The 16,163-nt window shown below is 48.2% G+C and overlaps 3 protein-coding genes across 3 annotated transcripts; 2 read left to right on the top strand and 1 right to left on the bottom strand.

Moving 5' to 3' along the window:
* Window positions 1-10: 10 nt before the first annotated feature.
* F5J12DRAFT_796014 (uncharacterized protein) lies at window positions 11-2,104 on the top strand. The gene is made up of 2 exons (XM_051744089.1): window positions 11-1,842; window positions 1,895-2,104. Exon 1 carries the CDS (start codon window positions 277-279, stop codon window positions 1,615-1,617), a length of 1,341 nt encoding a protein of 446 aa, XP_051604703.1. The 5' UTR covers window positions 11-276; the 3' UTR covers window positions 1,618-1,842; window positions 1,895-2,104.
* Window positions 2,105-2,440: 336 nt separating this feature from the next.
* F5J12DRAFT_181997 (uncharacterized protein) lies at window positions 2,441-4,141 on the top strand. Its single transcript, XM_051738270.1, has one exon. It carries the CDS (start codon window positions 2,644-2,646, stop codon window positions 3,979-3,981), a length of 1,338 nt encoding a protein of 445 aa, XP_051604702.1. The 5' UTR covers window positions 2,441-2,643; the 3' UTR covers window positions 3,982-4,141.
* A 73-nt stretch (window positions 4,142-4,214) lies between these two features.
* On the bottom strand, window positions 4,215-5,933 carry F5J12DRAFT_887600 (Bestrophin, RFP-TM, chloride channel-domain-containing protein; the record flags this gene model as incomplete). Its single annotated transcript, XM_051747200.1, has 13 exons — window positions 4,215-4,420; window positions 4,484-4,511; window positions 4,572-4,591; window positions 4,650-4,658; window positions 4,728-4,773; window positions 4,833-4,889; window positions 4,943-4,991; window positions 5,042-5,117; window positions 5,164-5,233; window positions 5,288-5,492; window positions 5,546-5,617; window positions 5,679-5,859; window positions 5,921-5,933. The coding sequence occupies 13 exons, from the start codon at window positions 5,931-5,933 to the stop codon at window positions 4,215-4,217; spliced, it is 1,032 nt and encodes a 343-aa protein (XP_051604701.1).
* Window positions 5,934-16,163: the final 10,230 nt, after the last annotated feature.

Raw genomic sequence — 16,163 nt, 5'->3', positions numbered from 1 at the left:
GTCACCACATCAAAAATGATATCCCAAGCCAAAGTTACCGTGGTAGCGCCCTTCGGCCGGACTTGCAATGCTCCAACTTCGCTAAACCACCCACGGTGGGTTGACGCGCTACCACCAGGCTTCATGATGGAAAACCCACAATTATAATTGGTGGCGCGCGGACCCACTCAGACTCGTGGGCCCATGTGCACAGAAGCGGGTGCCCCGCAGCAGACGCAGAGCAGTGGCTACTTAGACGCCCGTGCTTTCTCAGAAAGTGTTGTTCCACAGTGAGCAATGTTCATACCTCAGGTTTCCAATGCTCTCGATCGTCGTACCCTCTATTCAGGAAACGCCCCGCTCAGCGGTCAAAGTAATTCGTACGGCTTCTCGCTCGACACCGGAGGCATGGCTAGTTTCTTTGGTGGTGACGTGGCTGTGACTGCTATGACCACCATTCACTTGGATCCTACCAGGCGATGGCTGGGGTGGTACAATTCCCCGGGCACCTACGAGGTGGCCAGACGCTATGGCAGGATTTCGGACTCTAGACTTCTTCAAGGTCTCTTCCCAGGGGTTCCAACCGATCTCGCTACCCTGTTAGGGCTGGAAGGGTCAAAGGGGACAAAGTATATCGCCGCTCATAGCGGAACAATCCTGGAGGAGACGAGCCCCTTCTCCGCACTTCTTATGAAGAATTGTGCGCGATATTTAGACCCGATCGAAATCCACTGCAGAAAGACGCAGCCGATAGCCATCACCATCATTGAACTCGAACACTCCCCAAGCAATCAAGCCGTGTTACGCACCTCCATATACCCTCCCATCGCTGCCAGTGCACCCATTCTAGCCAGCGTCGGCACGGCTGTCGCTTGTGGCGTATTCCGAGATTGGTTTTCCTTCTCCATGATCGTCCTCGGAATGCTTGTCAATGGCATATCGTGCATCGTCATTGGTGCAGGAGAATTTATTCTCCAATACCCCATTCCCCACGTGGACGGTCCTGGGGACGGCATCCTTGTGTCGGAAAAGGACAAGGAAATTATCGTGTTGAAGGGTAATGGGAGTTCGGTGTGTTGCATCAACTCGGGCTCTGCCGCACTGCGTTTCAGGTGGCGGCGGTGGATCAAGTGGTGTGCACTTCTCCTCGTCTTCCAGCTCATTGTGCAAATACTCCTCATTCCACAAGGCACGCTTTTTGGCCAGATCATGTTCATCGGCTCGCTCACCGTGTCTTGGGGCTACAATTTGTGGCTCTCCTCCAAAAATAAAGAGAATATTCAGGGAGAGGTCTTCGTCAGAGGTGTACTGCGCTGCCCCAGATTCTGGAGGTACAGTCTTGGCACGCGGACCTCTGCGGTTGTGTTTACGCTTCTGGTTTTGAAACCCAAAGACCCAAGAAAAATCCTGAATATGCTACTCCCTAACGATACCCCTGTATGGCTGAAATTCAAGGATGACATCTTATCACGGATCCGTACTAATCAACAGCTTCGCTTCGAGACCTCCGTTTGGGATGCCTTAGCACCAGGGCCTGATAAGGCACTGACAGAGTTACTGTACGGTGATGCGGAAGCCGCATACAACGGGTACCTTGATCACCTTGCCCGCTCGGATACGAAAGATACATCCTTATAGACGGTTCACGGCAAGTAATGGCTTCATCCAATGGTGTCACTATCTCTGTAGCACTCGTTTGTACATACCAGCCACCTTTTATCGCTTGGGTATCGTCGATGCCGTATGGACACTCGGGAGGCAGGTCTGCGGCTCTACTTCATTACACGCCCAGCCCATCCTCCACATCATTGATGATTGCTTGTACATCGTTCACTGACCATATACACAACAACTCACCATGCAACAGTTATGTCATCTACCACCCTATATAATCCACCCTGCTGAACAATATGCTACAGATGTTACCACTCTTGCCCTAACATTCAGCCACTACTACAGACTGTCGATAGCAAATCCCTTGGAAAAACACAAATTTTACTTTCACTTGTAAAACTTCGTAACCATGTACATCACGTGCTTCCTCCAATGGCGTCCAGGGGCGCCTGGAGGGCTGTGTTTGGGCTGTGTATATTGTTATACAACTTGAGGGGTTCGATCTCCTGATCACATTCCTCACATTTGCTACTGCCTGACTCAGAACCAGTTGGTACTTTCGATTTCCCCTCATCGCTCGAATCCATTGAAGCCCATACTGTGTGAACCTACGAAGTTATCAAACATTGATGCACGATCTTGCCACCAATGATCGGACCTGTCATACATACACGCCAATTGAGCGGGAGCAAATTCTTGTACAGCAGTAGTGCGATCCACATAACTTTCGGCACCTCACCATGGGTCACCGGGCCAGCGGGCCCCTCCAGCTGAAGTTACCGACTTGCCAGAATTGCTGAGCTACCTGCAATACCTTACAATCACATCAACTTGTCAGCTTCCTGATGGAATACCTGTGGTTATGACATGGGCAACCAAATGGACTATTTGGCTCGTCTGACGAGCTGGCCCTAACCCTGGCGTGCAAGCGATGCCTCAGGGAAGTGGTCATTTAGACGCCCGTACTTTTCTACTTATGTATACGAGTCTGTTCCCAAGAGTCTGTGCTGGATTTTCTTCAAGCCAACTCCGAATCGTCGAGCTGGTTAAATGTTCATACCTCGGCTCTCTGACGTCCTTGAACGCCGTGCCCTCTATTCCGGAAATGCCCCACTCAACGATAACAGTAATTCGAGCGGCTTCTCGCTCGACACTGGGGGCATGGCTAGCTTCTTTGGTGGTGACGTAGCCGTGACAGCTATGACCACCATTCACTTGGATCCTAGCAGAAGATGGCTAGGGTGGTACAATTGTCCTGGTACCTACGAGGTTGCCAGACGCTATGGCAGAGTTTCCGACTCTAAACTTCTCGAGGGTCTCTTCCCCGGAGTCCCGACCGATCTTGCCACCCTGTTAGGGCTGGAAGAGCTAAGGGGAACAAAATATATCGGTGGTCATAATGGAACAGTTCTAGAGGAGACAGGTCCCTTCTCTGCACTTCTTATGAAGCACTCAGTGGAACGCCTGGAAACGGTGGAAATCCCCAGCAGACGGACCCAACCAATAGCGGTTACTATCACCGAGCTCGAACATGCCCCGAGCAATCAAGCCGTGTTACGCACTCCCATATACCCTCCCATTGTCGCCACCATACCCATTCTAGCCAGCGTCGGCACGGCTGTCGCATGTGGGGTATTCGAGGACTGGTTTTCCTTCTCCCTGATCGTCCTCGGAATACTTGTCAATGGAATATCGTGCATCGTTATCGGCGCAGCAGATTTTATATTTCAATACCCAATCCCCCGAGTGGACGTTCCCGGGGATGGCATCCTTGTGTCGGAAAAGGACAAAGAGATTATTGTACTGAAGGGCAGTGGGGACGCCGCAAATTCCATCACCTTAGGCTCCGCCACGCTGTCCTTCAGGTGGCGGTATTGGATCAAGTGGTGTACGATCCTCCTCGTCTTGCAGCTCATCGCACAAATACTTCTCATTCCCCAATGCTCGCTTTTTGGCCAGATTATGTTCATCGGCTCGCTTGGGGTGTCTTGGGCATATAACATGTGGCTTTCCTCCATAGACAAGGAGAGTATTCAGAGCGAAGTCTTCGTTAGGGGTGTGTTGCGTCGCCCCAATGCTTGGAGGTATAGTCTCGGCACGCGGACCTCTGCAGTTGTGTTTATGCTTCTGGCTCTGAAACCCAAAGACCCGGGAAGAATCCTCAATATACTGATCCCTAACGATACCCCTGAATGGTTGAAGTTCAAGGACGACATCTTATCACGAATCCGTACCGATCAGGAACTCCGCTTCGAGACCTCCTTCTTGGACACCTTAGCACCATGGCAAGATAAGAAACTGATGGAACTACTGTACCGCGATGCAGAAGCCGCATACAATGGATACCTCGATCACCTTGCCCGCTCGGAGACGAAAAAAGCAACCTGAAAGATGGACCATGCCATGTAATGATTATGTCCTTCGGTATCACCATCTATCTGCCTATGCATACCTCATTGTCATAACCTGCTGTCTGTTAAATACCGTGCTTTAGTCACTGTTCCATAGCATACTTCTACTTCGATGCACACAACACTGATAGAGTACTCCATACTAGCGAAGAATATCACTCGAATAACCATCTTCCTGGACGCGCTATATACCTACGATCACATTCACCATTATACGTATGTCACGTTGCATGTCTGGTCAGGTTGGCCTTCAGTGGGCACCGCCTTGTGTATCCCTTCGTTTCCCCTCCTTAGCCATTCTTCAGGTGAAACTATTTCATCGTTTTGGCGGGATAGGAAGAGGATATTGTCCTTACAGAATACCCACTCAGAGGGTCTCAGAGTAGGAGGCGAGGACATTGAGTGTAGATCCTTCTCTATACGTACACAAAAGCAGGCCATGGTTGAGTAGGTCCAAGGGCTGACGAGGAGTAACTTACGGATAATCTGAACGAGCTCGTCGAGGTTCTACGCGGACAGGGAGTGTCACTTGACCAAATGATTTAAGTGAGTAAAGAGTCCACCTACCAAGTCATTCTTGTCATAACCTTTAGCGGACAGTTTACAGCATGAGTATGTAAATGACTTTAATACGAAAAACCGTACCAAACGGATCTGAAGGAGGGTTGGTGTGAGGGCACGTCAGTTCGCTAGTGTGGTCTCATCACCAGTGGTTGCACTCACTCTCAATCTCCGCACCGGCTACAAGGAAGCCGAAAAACATAAAACTCTAACACAGGGGTGGGTCGTTCAGCCGATCTTAACACAACTTTATGTGCCAAAACTTACCGCAAGAACGGTACCAGGTACTGTGAGCCAGCCCAATGTAGACAAAGTTTGGAATGGCTAACGACAAACTAAATTCTTCGGCGTCACCATGATCATCAAGTCGCACACACCAAAAAAAGGCAGTAGATGAGCGTTAGTAGCCACAGATGCATCGAGTATCTAGGGTCTCGCTGAGAGGTATGGCATGTAAACGAAGATCCAATGCGTACATGACTGATGTGGTTGCGATTCTCTCCATGTCAGTGAGAGCTTCGATTAGTCGGCACAGCGAGGTGTGCAAAAGTGCTGAGAATACGTCAATTGGGTAAAGCTGGTGGTGTAGAAAACCTACATATCGCGGGAGGTTCGATCTTGGGGTGAATAATGTCATTCCGCTCTTCTAGAGAGGCAATGTACGAGCTCTGATTCACACTCGTCAGATAGGAGCCTAGGGATTACCAAAAATAAACACCTACGAGGTAGAAGGATATTTCTAGAGGGACGTTATCAACACGCTCTTTCTTTCGGGGCTTTGGCCAGCGTGGCGAGGATTCCGCACGACATATCTTGCGCCACACATGGGTGCATAGACTCGTCAACAAACGGTCGGGGGGGTTCTCGGCAGGTAATAAATCTTGAGTGTTCCCGCCTGAATCGTTCTCTAGTGGGTGGAGAGGGTGACTCGATACTAATGTCGTGGTTCCGGAGGTAAATGAGATATCCTGTTGGCGCACGGGGTGTCACGGGTAGGTAGTGCGGCGGCTGCATTCAAGGTCCGGCTGGCCCTTTTCTGCTTCTTTTCGGTCCTTCGGTCGCCAGTGGTGCATCGTACCGCAGTGGGATGAAGTGCTCGAAGATAGAACGTACTTGGGGAGGAACTTGACGTAATCGATGATGTCTTTATGTTCAATCCCACCTTCCCTGTGCAGGTAGTCCTTGACAGCTATAGCGTATGCCTCGAACAAATTGATAACTGTTTTCTTCTCTAGAAGCGTCTTGGCCTGACACTTGTCCAGCAGTGCCTTGTCTGTGACGCCGGTGGCGTTCGCTGCAGGAATGAGAAATATCAGTCAGCAAGGGACGTTGAAGCTTTTGTCCCCATCGCCAACTCACACGGAACATGGACCACACTGTTCAGGCGAACATGCGACTGGCATAGATGACTTGAGCCCACAGCTTCCTCGCTTCGTTGTACCGTTCATAACTTGTCGTTGTGCGGAATGAAATAACAAAACCTAGAACAGTGCCGAGCCTGTGATCAATCGTCGAGCAGTAAGTGGATAGCGGTAGGTACAAGGAAGATAAACGTCACCTACACGGTGAGGAGGGGTTGGTTGGAGTGCCAGGCTGTGAACGTGGTAGTTGACGATGCAGACTGCAGTCGCCCATAACGCGAAGAGGATGAGAACGCGCCAGCTACGAAAGATGGCGGTTGTCCAGAGATGATGGAGGAAGGAATATACCGACATGACCACGACCAAGGTATGAGCAGCTATGAGCTTCGTATGTCACTTACTGCCAGGGGGAAGGGCAATGGGCTGATGATGGGGGAAGCGAAAGAAGTTGCACAGAGGCCCACTCTGTGCACCCCCACGAGGCCGATGCATACTAATAAGAAGCTTGGACTCCACAAGTATGCTTCGACAAGAAACGCTGTTTTCGTCACTTCCTGCGTCTTTGCAACGTAGTGATTAATGGGCGTGAAGAGTCATGTGACAGAAAGAACGAATCAGTCCGACCCGGCACGCCTCCTGCACGTTCCAGTCGTCCCCCAGAGTGTCCGCCTCTTCTGACTCGTCCTGGACATCCAAGGCGTACGGTCTTTGCATTCCTCGCGTCCACCGGAGCCGCCCACGCCAGCCACCCACCTCTCACTGCACTACACCTGCAACCCCTGCGAGCATCGGCCTCGTTTCCGATATACATATCCGTATCATCTGACTTTGGTGCATTCCGGGCAGGGACACACCCACTCGACCCATTTCGACTCATCCTGTATCTCTGTGATCTTCCCAACTCTGCCTGTGCATCCCTCTCTACTTTTGGTTGTGACGCTATTAGAAGTCCAAACCTAATTTTCATCTCTAGTTTGACTTTTTGATCCACTTGCAACCAGTATCATCAGTACCGGCCTTATTCCTTGTTATGCCATTACTTATGTTATCATGTTGCCTAAATGACTTGACCAAATAGCACATGTTAGGATTGCCATATATTTAGTATGGCTTGTGTGTGCCAAATAGTCAATGTTTTCCAAGACAGTGGCAACCATGCCATCTTAGTACAAGTGACCTTCAGAACATCTGCTGGAATGACAGGCTATAAAACCACCATACAAGTACACACCATTTTGGTGCATCTTTAGGGTTGGATCAGCATCTCTACCCAGACATTGCATCCTATGCATACTGTTTATATGTTTAGCAAAATCATTGCAGCAGATTATAATGTCACCCCTAATCTGTCTTTGTGCACATGTAAATTATATGATAATTGTCAACTTGTGGGCATACAGTACAAATAACATGTGCCTTTAGCTAGAGTTCTTACATTGGTGCTTCTCTGGGCACCCTTGAGCATTTCAACACATTTATTATGCATTTACACATTTTGTTATGCTTCTGTCAGGGGTCTTTCCTTTTTCAGCTCCTCGTGGTCATGTGCATCATGTGCCTTGTCATGTCCCTCATAATCGTCGCCGTCCTAGGGGCTCGGATGCTCCAGGGAATGTTCAGATCTCCAGCTGTCAAGGTATTTCCACGAGACCTTGTTGCCGCTGTGATCCAGTATTCCACCACCCTCTCTGATGGACAACTTGTTCATTTCTTGTTCTGCTGACTCATTTATATTGCCTTTATGTTGTACTATAGCTCTGGTGTCAGGCTCCTTGCTGCACATTGATTGTGCCTGCCAGTATAGCCTTCGTTTCCTCCCTACCCCCATCTTTGACACCATATGACTCATATTTATTTGGTTGATTGTTTTGTTGATTACTGCAGATACACATCATGACTGCTACGGTACTCGTACTTAGGGGTATATAATCCTACGTACTTTGTCCTGTATCTGCAGTTTTTCGATAGCTTGCAACTGAGCTTCATCCCTTTGCTCTAATCCTTGTTCTCTCTCTGTGTGAACAACCTTAGGGACTCGCCAGTAGACAGAACCTCTGTCAGATCACTGCAATAACTCAGCCATAGGGGTTATGACAAGTTTGGCCCGTAGTCTCCCACCTCGTGCACTTCGTGCCTATTCCATTTGAAGAAGCCACTGCACTCGGGCATAACAAAATCAAAAAACTCTGCACAGCTTTTGGGACTCATTGACCTCTTTGTGAAAGTCTACTCGTCCCTGGTTACTGAACTTCAACAAACCATACCCACACAACCAAAGAAGGCTTGTTGGTTTCCCTCAGAGCAAAGACTAACTTGCCTCCACCTACCTGCTCCTCAACTCGCCTAAATGGTCAATAACAAAATTGAGAAGCACCCTTCCACACTTAATCAAGTTCACTGCTCTACAGGCAGCCATTAGGCTTTAATAGATCGCCTCCCTAGAGTTGTGTTGGTTTACGCTGACAGGTTTCTTTCAAGAAATAAATCCTCCCTCAGCCTTCGTTGTCACTTCCCATAAAAGTGTCTAACCCTCAGAAATCGAAACCCCCAGTTCCTCCTTGGCCAAATCCCCTTGGGCTCAGCAGGAATCCCCCACTACCACCCATCCCGCAAGGAAGACTAGGACCCTCGGTTACTGCTACAAATCCCTGGTTATCTTATCTATCCTGGTTTAGGGATTCGGAAGTCGCACTTAGTTCTGAAGAAGAAGATGATCAGAAGTCAGACACTTCTCTCAGATCAGTCCTCAAGGAAGAACAAGAAGCACGCAAATCACCAGAAATGTCCATGACACTCGGTCATGGGGAATCAGCCCCTGAGATGCCTATAAGGACCATCATGGAAGAGGAGCTGAGACAGAGGTTGGAAGAACAAAGAATCGCTTTGGCAGAAGATTGGTGTAAAATTGCTGGAGCTCAGAATAGTGATCCATTTCCAACAGGAACACCTACTGACTCAGCACTACATGTGTGGTATGCCAGGAATTTCAGAAAGGTAATTCCCCCAGAGGTCCCTGTCAGTGGGTCCAGTAAGGGTAAGGCCCCAGCTGATCCTGATGATATGTACGATTGCTGCCCACCCAATGGAGGAAGGGAGTTTAATGTCAGGCATCCCAGAGAATATGATGGAAGCCATAACGGGCTTCAGACCTGGGTTACACAGGTCGAAGGATACTTGAACCTGAACAAGCACGTCTACAACACGGAGTCCCTCAAGATTTTGTTTGCACTTACTTACATGACAAAAGGCATGGCTTGCTGAAAACTATCAAAACGAAAACAAGCTTCTTGATGGAACAATTTACTACATGGACACCTTCCAGCGGTTTGTGGAACGTCTCAAAGCTACTTTCAAGTCCAGCAATCAAACCGCTCTTGCAATCCTATGCCTTTCCGACATCTCCCAGGGCAAATGAGAACTTGAGGCTTACATTGCCGAGTTTACAGGGCTTGTCAACAAGGCTCAATTGAAAGAAGAATCACATGAAGCAGGGATTTTCTTCAGAAAAGGATTAAATAAAGAATATCATGATTGGGTTCTTAATTCTGGGCATGCCCCTACCACGGTCATTGAGTGGATACAGTGTGTGGGAGAAGCAAGAACCGCCATCACCACGAAACACATCCTAGAAGGGAAAGAATCTCGGTATGAAAGAAAGTTCATTCATTTCCAAGGATCTTCCAGAGATCCTGATGTGATGGACATTGACAAACGTAAACGGAATGTTAGATGTTCCAGTTCAGAAATTAAATGCTTCAATTGTGGAGTGGAAGGTCACTTCAAGTGTGACTGTAAAGTCAAAGTCAAAACCCAGCTATCCAATGTTCACATTGTCATCTCAGAAGATGGAATGAAGACTGCTTATGTCAGAGATCATTTGGTGAACAAAGAAGAGGAGAAGCTGTTGGGTTTTTAAAGGGGACTGATGAATCACCTGCTACAGTCAGTCCCATTGCTATATTGTCTGCTAAATGTACTTCTATAGATGACAAGTCAAATATGCAGATTTGGTCACCACTCAGAATGGTCATTTTGTCAGACTTCAATGCAGGGATATGGGCCTGTATTGACTCAGGCGCAGAAGTCTCCCTCATCTCGGAACGAATGGTTCAGAAGTTGTGGATACCAACATATCCGGTGAAAAGCAAGTTCAAAACCACCTCATTTACTGGAAAAGATGCTGAATGGGTAACCCGCAAGGTAACCCTCAAGATGGAGATCAAGGAGTGCATTGTATGAGTCAAGTGTTACGTTGGCCCCCTAGTAGGAAAGGAGCACGTGCTCCTCGGAATGCCCTTCCTCAAGGAATTCAAACCATGGATGAATTGGGAGACAGGAAAAATTACTTGTTGGGATGATGGGTATGTACCGAAACCTGGCAGCTCACCAGCTGTAGGACAGCTGTCCCTGGATCCAAGGGTGTTGGACGGAATGGGAAAGGCAGAAGTGGAGCCAGGCTCCGTTGATGTTAACAAAACAACTCTCTCCACAGAACTTGAGGCTGCCCTTGCCAACAAAAGGGAAGAAGTAAAACTTCCAGTGGAATATCAAGAATTCGCCAAGGTGTTCTCAGAAGAAGATATACTATTACCAGTACATCGACCCAGATTGGATCATGAAATCTGGTTGAAAGAAGACTTTAAACCCAAAAAAGCAATGGTATACCCTATGTCTCCTGATGAACTAAAAGTTTTAGGTGAGTTCTTGGAAGAGAACCTAAAATGTAAGAAGATTTGACCCTCGACCTCACCTCAAGCGGCTCCAGTGTTTTTCGTCGCAAAGAAAGATGGGAAGAAGCGATTAATACAAGACTATCGCTACCTCAATTTGTTCACCATCCCAGATGTGCACCCTTTGCCAAATGCCCAGGCTTTGTTCAACGAGCTGGTTGAATCAAAGTACTACGCAAAATTCGACATTCATTGGGGGTTTACCAATCTTCAGGTCAAAGAAGGCAATGAATGGAAAGGGGCGTTCATCATGCCCAGGGGACTGTTCAAACCTATGGTAATGTTCTTCAGACAGTGTAATTCACCACCTTCCATCCAGAGATATATGGACTGGACTTTTGAGTCCCAGCGAGGAGAACAAGTTGGCTACATGGACAACATTGCAATACATGGAAAGACCAAAGAAGAACTCCGAACCTGCATTTGGGAGTTCTTGCGAATATGCGAGAAAGAAGGTCTGTGCCTCAAGATCAGCAAATGCATCTTTGAGGCTGAAGAAATAGAATTCTTGGGGATGATCATAGGAAAGGGGCATATGGAGACTTCACCAACAAAGACTGATGCCATCAGTACCTGGGAAGCCCCTGACAACCTTATGGGACTTTGCTGGTGTCACACACCAAAGGTGTTTGGTGAGGTGGACATGGATGTAGCTGATGAATGGAGGTGAAGACCATAGCCCTCATGTGAAGAAGGACAGCCAGCAATGTCGTCAGTCATCCCTCGCACAAGAACAGGTTGTTGGTGCCAAAGAAAAAGGAGGAGGCAAGTTAAGCGCCAATAAAGTTCTTAAGCGCCTGTGTATGGCATTCTGGTTTTCAATGTATCTCCACCAATTCTGCAGACACCGAAACCATTCCCACACTCGCTTGTAGTGCTCAGCCACGCGATCCTACCTTCCAAGATTGGAAAGGATTTGTGCACTCCACATGTTTCTACAGCACTCCCTCCAAAAGACGCTCATTTCACTAATTCTTCTGATATGGCTGCCTCCACATCAGTCATTTCGCTTGTCCCCTTTGCTAGGGACCATGGCTACATATATCTACCAGGAGTTCCTACCAGCTTCCGTCCTGAAGTGTCCTGGTACATCCCACCCTCATCTGCCCCCTCTCAGCCCATCCAGCTTGGACAGCATGTTCTTTTTGTCAGTATGACCTCCAGGAGGACGTTCTTTGGTCACCTCAGGTCTGTCATTCACTTGGAAAGGTCTTATGTGGTCGTTTCAGTCTCTCCGGTCCAAGAAGCATATGGATCCTTCCTCCCTGCCCCCTGCAATGTCTTCATACCAGTCTCATCCGTCATTCTTCCAAAATTGTGACAGCTACAGTATAATCTACTGTTCTCCACTCTCCCTAATCGCATCCATGATGAGTATGATGCACATCTTGCCTCCTTGTTGCAAGATACAGCAGAAGACACTCCCCCTTCATCCTCTCTTCCAACAGAGCCTCATTCATGAAGTTTTTATTTGCTTCACTGAGAGGATGGTTTGGGGGGGAAAGTTGCGATCCCCTATGCTCCTGTCACCCCACAGACCCCCAAAGTTTGACCCCTGTTGACATCTGACTCACCCTGTCCACTTTTGGATGTACTATATCGGCATCAGATCAGCACTGCCTCTCTGTCATCCTACTTTGGCCTAGAAGTGATCTCTTTGAGATGTGACATGCACAGCCTCCCCCTAATGTGATTCCAGTGCACTTTCCCAGTTCCTGACATTGCTTGACTCATACTGTGACATTCTGACTGTCTTTGACTTACCTATTGCCAATACTTACCAATCTTTTGACTTTGCTTACTGATTCTTTGCTTTTTGGCTTACTTATCCTTACCAATGCTTACCAATGCTTTCCAAGACGATTACCCATCACTTACATTCCTTACTCATCAGTTACCAATCACTTACCAAGTGTTTGCACCTTGTTTTCCATAGGCAACACCCCTGTACTGTATATAAGTCACTGTACTTAGGTAGCAAAAAAGAAAAAGAAGACATCAGAGAGCCCCTCTTGCTCGCAATTTATCATCTCTCAGTAAATCATTCATCAGCTTCGATAGTTGAGACTTTATTAAGGGTCTAGCTATCATCTACTTCACTTATCATCATCTATCATCCATATACTTTGCTCCAAGCCCTCCCTGAGCTCAGTACAGCTTAGGACATTGAATTAAGTCACCATCCATCCTTCTGTAGGCTGACAGCAGTCTACCCTATCGCTTTCTATCACATTCTTGCTCCCTCTTCGTCAGGAGCACCCCCAACCCTCAGCACTCATCTTTGAGTGTTGTAGCTCGCAAAAACCCTCCCAAAGAACAGGTTCTACCATCTGGGTACCGCACAGGCACACCACCACTTGCTTTCATTGTCTTTTGTGTTGGTTTTGGTTGGTTTTCACCACTGAACCACACTTTGACTCACACCGGTTCCTCAGATTCTGCAACTTCTACTGCAAGTTCATCCCTTCCTTTTCCAGTATTGCTTGACCACTTCATGACCTCACTAAGAAAGGGGTGTCCTTCCAGTGGACCCCTGAACATGGTGCCGCATTCGACAGGTTAAAATCTTTGTTATGCTCTGCTCCAGTCCTCACTATTCCAGACTTCTCGAAGCCCTTCACACTCTTCACAGATGCTTCAAAGCTCGGGACTGGTGCAGTGCTCGCACAGAAGGGAGCTGATGATGAATGGCACCCGTGTTCCTACCTTTCACAATCCCTCGTTGGCACTGAACAGTGCTACCAGGTCTATGACCTGGAGATGCTCGCTGTCATTCGTGCACTAAAGGCCTTCCGGCCTTACCTCCTCTCCCTGGTCGAACCCACTGTGGTCTTTACCGACCACAAGAACCTTGAATACTACCGTGAGCCTCAACAGCTCACCCCTCGCCAAGCTTGTTGGGCTGCCACTGTGCAGTCCTACCCCATTCATTTTTCCTGGCAAGCAGGCCATCTTCAGGTCCCTGCTGACACTCTCTCACAAGAGCAAAGCCACTGAACCTGCCCCTGTTGCCATGGTCCTTCCCCCAGACCTTTGGCTTTCGGAGGGGGTGGTTCCCCAAATTCGCCTTGTTTCACCCTCGTTTTTGATAACAAAATTACAAAAACAACTAAAAATAAACTGTCTCTGCCATATTGGCTGCCTCCCTGCTCGTCTCTCGAAATCTAGGAATAACTCCAAGCTGTATTCTCACCCACCTGAGGAAAAGTCAAAGAAGAATTGGCTGCCTGATGCTTGCCCTTCTGAGGAAATAGCCAAAGGAGCCAGAGGAGTTTATGCAATTTTGGCCAACCTGTATGAGCACATCAAGAATGATACACCAAAGGCTGGTACAGGCCCAGAACCTCGGGACAACGTCACTGTCGCAGAAGATGGCACAAAATGGTTTGGAACCATGCACCTGTATATTCCCCCTGAACACTGATGACATTGCATGAGGACTTATCACTACCATGAGTCTTCTGGACACCCCAGACAAAAGGCAATGTTTGCTAAAATGAGAAAAGAGGTTTGGTGGGAAGGTATGGGAAAGGACATTAAGGCTTATGTCGCAGGATGCTCGGTGTGCCAGACCACTAAAGTGGTAACGCACCCACCCACACCTCCAGTTGTCCTGCACGAAGCCCCTAAAATTGTGTATCCCTTCCAGCAAATATCAATGGACCTTATTACAGATCTTCCTGTCTTGGGAGAAGCCTGTTATGACTCTATTCTCATGGTTGTTGATCAAGGCCTTACAAAAGCTGCCTTGTTTGTCCCATGCCACAAAACTATTGACTCTGTCAGGTTAGCCCGGTTGTTCCATCAGTTCATTTACTCCCAATATGGAATCCCGGAGTCAGTAATCTCAGATTGCGGACCCCAGTTTGCATCATCATTTACCAAGGAGTTGTATAAAGCAATAGGGGTCAAGACTAAGCTTTTGTCCAGATACCACCCGCAAACCAATGGAGAAAGTGAGCATGTCAACCAAGAGGTGGAAGGATATTTAAGACTGTATTGCTCCAAGTTCCCTAACTCATGGGCTGCCAAACTTCCCTCCACTGAGTTTGCCCATAATTCAAGGGTACATTCCATTCATCAAATGACCCCCTTTTCCCTGCTCCTTGGATATGATCCTTCCCCTTATCCGGAGGTACATCTTATGCCAGTACCCTCCATGGATGAAAGACTGGAAAGGCTAGCCTTGAGTTGAGACATGGCACTGCTTGCTCATAGAAAGGCACAAGACCTGATGCGTTTGCACTCAAAGGGGTCTTATGTTGCACCCAAGGAAGGAGATCAAGTTCTCCTTGAAACCGAGCATCTTCATATCAAGAACCAGTGTGACAAGATTGTGCCCAGACGTCTTGGACCTTTCAGGGTGACTCAGGTTGTGTCACCAGTTGCCTTCTGATTGGACCTACCACCAATGTGGAAGGTACACCCGGTGTTCCATGCCTCTTGGATTTTTCCATTTGTTGAAAACAAGATATATGGAGCTGTGCCTGCAGCCCCTTTACCCGAGTTAGTGGATGATGAGATCGAATGGGAGGTGGAGTCCATCCTCAATCACAAAACTGATGGTCATAGGGGAAAGCGATGGTACCTGGTCAAGTGGAAAGGATTCCCACATTCGTCCAATATGTGGGAACCCAAAGAACACATAAAAGAAAACGCATCAGAAGTACTCAACCAGTATAAGCTTGCCCGCCACCTCAGAAGTTAAATGGACTCCCCTTGCTCAGTAAACACTGAAAATGATTATGCCGACCTTCCCCTCGCCTCAGAATCCTTTCATGACACCAATGACAACGGGTTCATTCCCCCCATCATTGTCTATGCCCCAACCTCACCTCCAAGCTCCCCCGCCAGCTTTCATGTCTTGGGGTTCTCCTCGCCCATCTCTCAACCCCATCTGCTATCACCCCCTGTCGCCAGGGCTTGAGGACTGCATCCACTCTCGGGGTTCTCAGTCAGACACGCCCCAGTTCCAAAGGCCAGAGTCCCCCTCAGGGAGGACAGTAACTGCAAGGGAAAGGGTAAGGCGCGAGCTGACAATGACCCCAATAGTCCAGCAGCCCCCTCTGGTAGCACCAATGCTACTGAACCTACCCACTTACACACCACCTTCACCACCTACTCTGACAGCACTCAACGTGCTGCCCTCAACCTCCTTGCAACCGCTGCCACTGCCCAGCTTGACCAGCAGTGATTACCAATCTCAGCAAGTGATTACTTGGATGTTGTTAGGGTGCTTGACATCTTCCACAATGGGGACGACATTGACAGGTGCTCACCAGAACAGGTTGAGTATTTTAGGATGCTGTCTCAAGTCTACAGAGTGTCAGACATGATCAATGGGCTCGTTTTGAAGATCCATACCTGGAAATTAAATGGCATTGCCCCTCTGTCTGAAGTCATCATGATCAACATGCTGGAGAAGGCCTCTTCAGATCTTACCGAAGCCATCACCAGTGGGGCATACCACCATTTACGTAACCAACAAATCAGCAAGTTTCTCGCTC

This window comes from Pisolithus orientalis (assembly GCF_024613125.1).
Source record: "Pisolithus orientalis strain OTSU chromosome Unknown F5J12scaffold_2, whole genome shotgun sequence".
In the NCBI taxonomy this organism is placed as follows: Eukaryota; Fungi; Basidiomycota; class Agaricomycetes; order Boletales; family Pisolithaceae; genus Pisolithus; species Pisolithus orientalis.
Note: the sequence above shows the minus strand (reverse complement) of the source record. Positions and strands in the feature narration are given on the sequence as shown.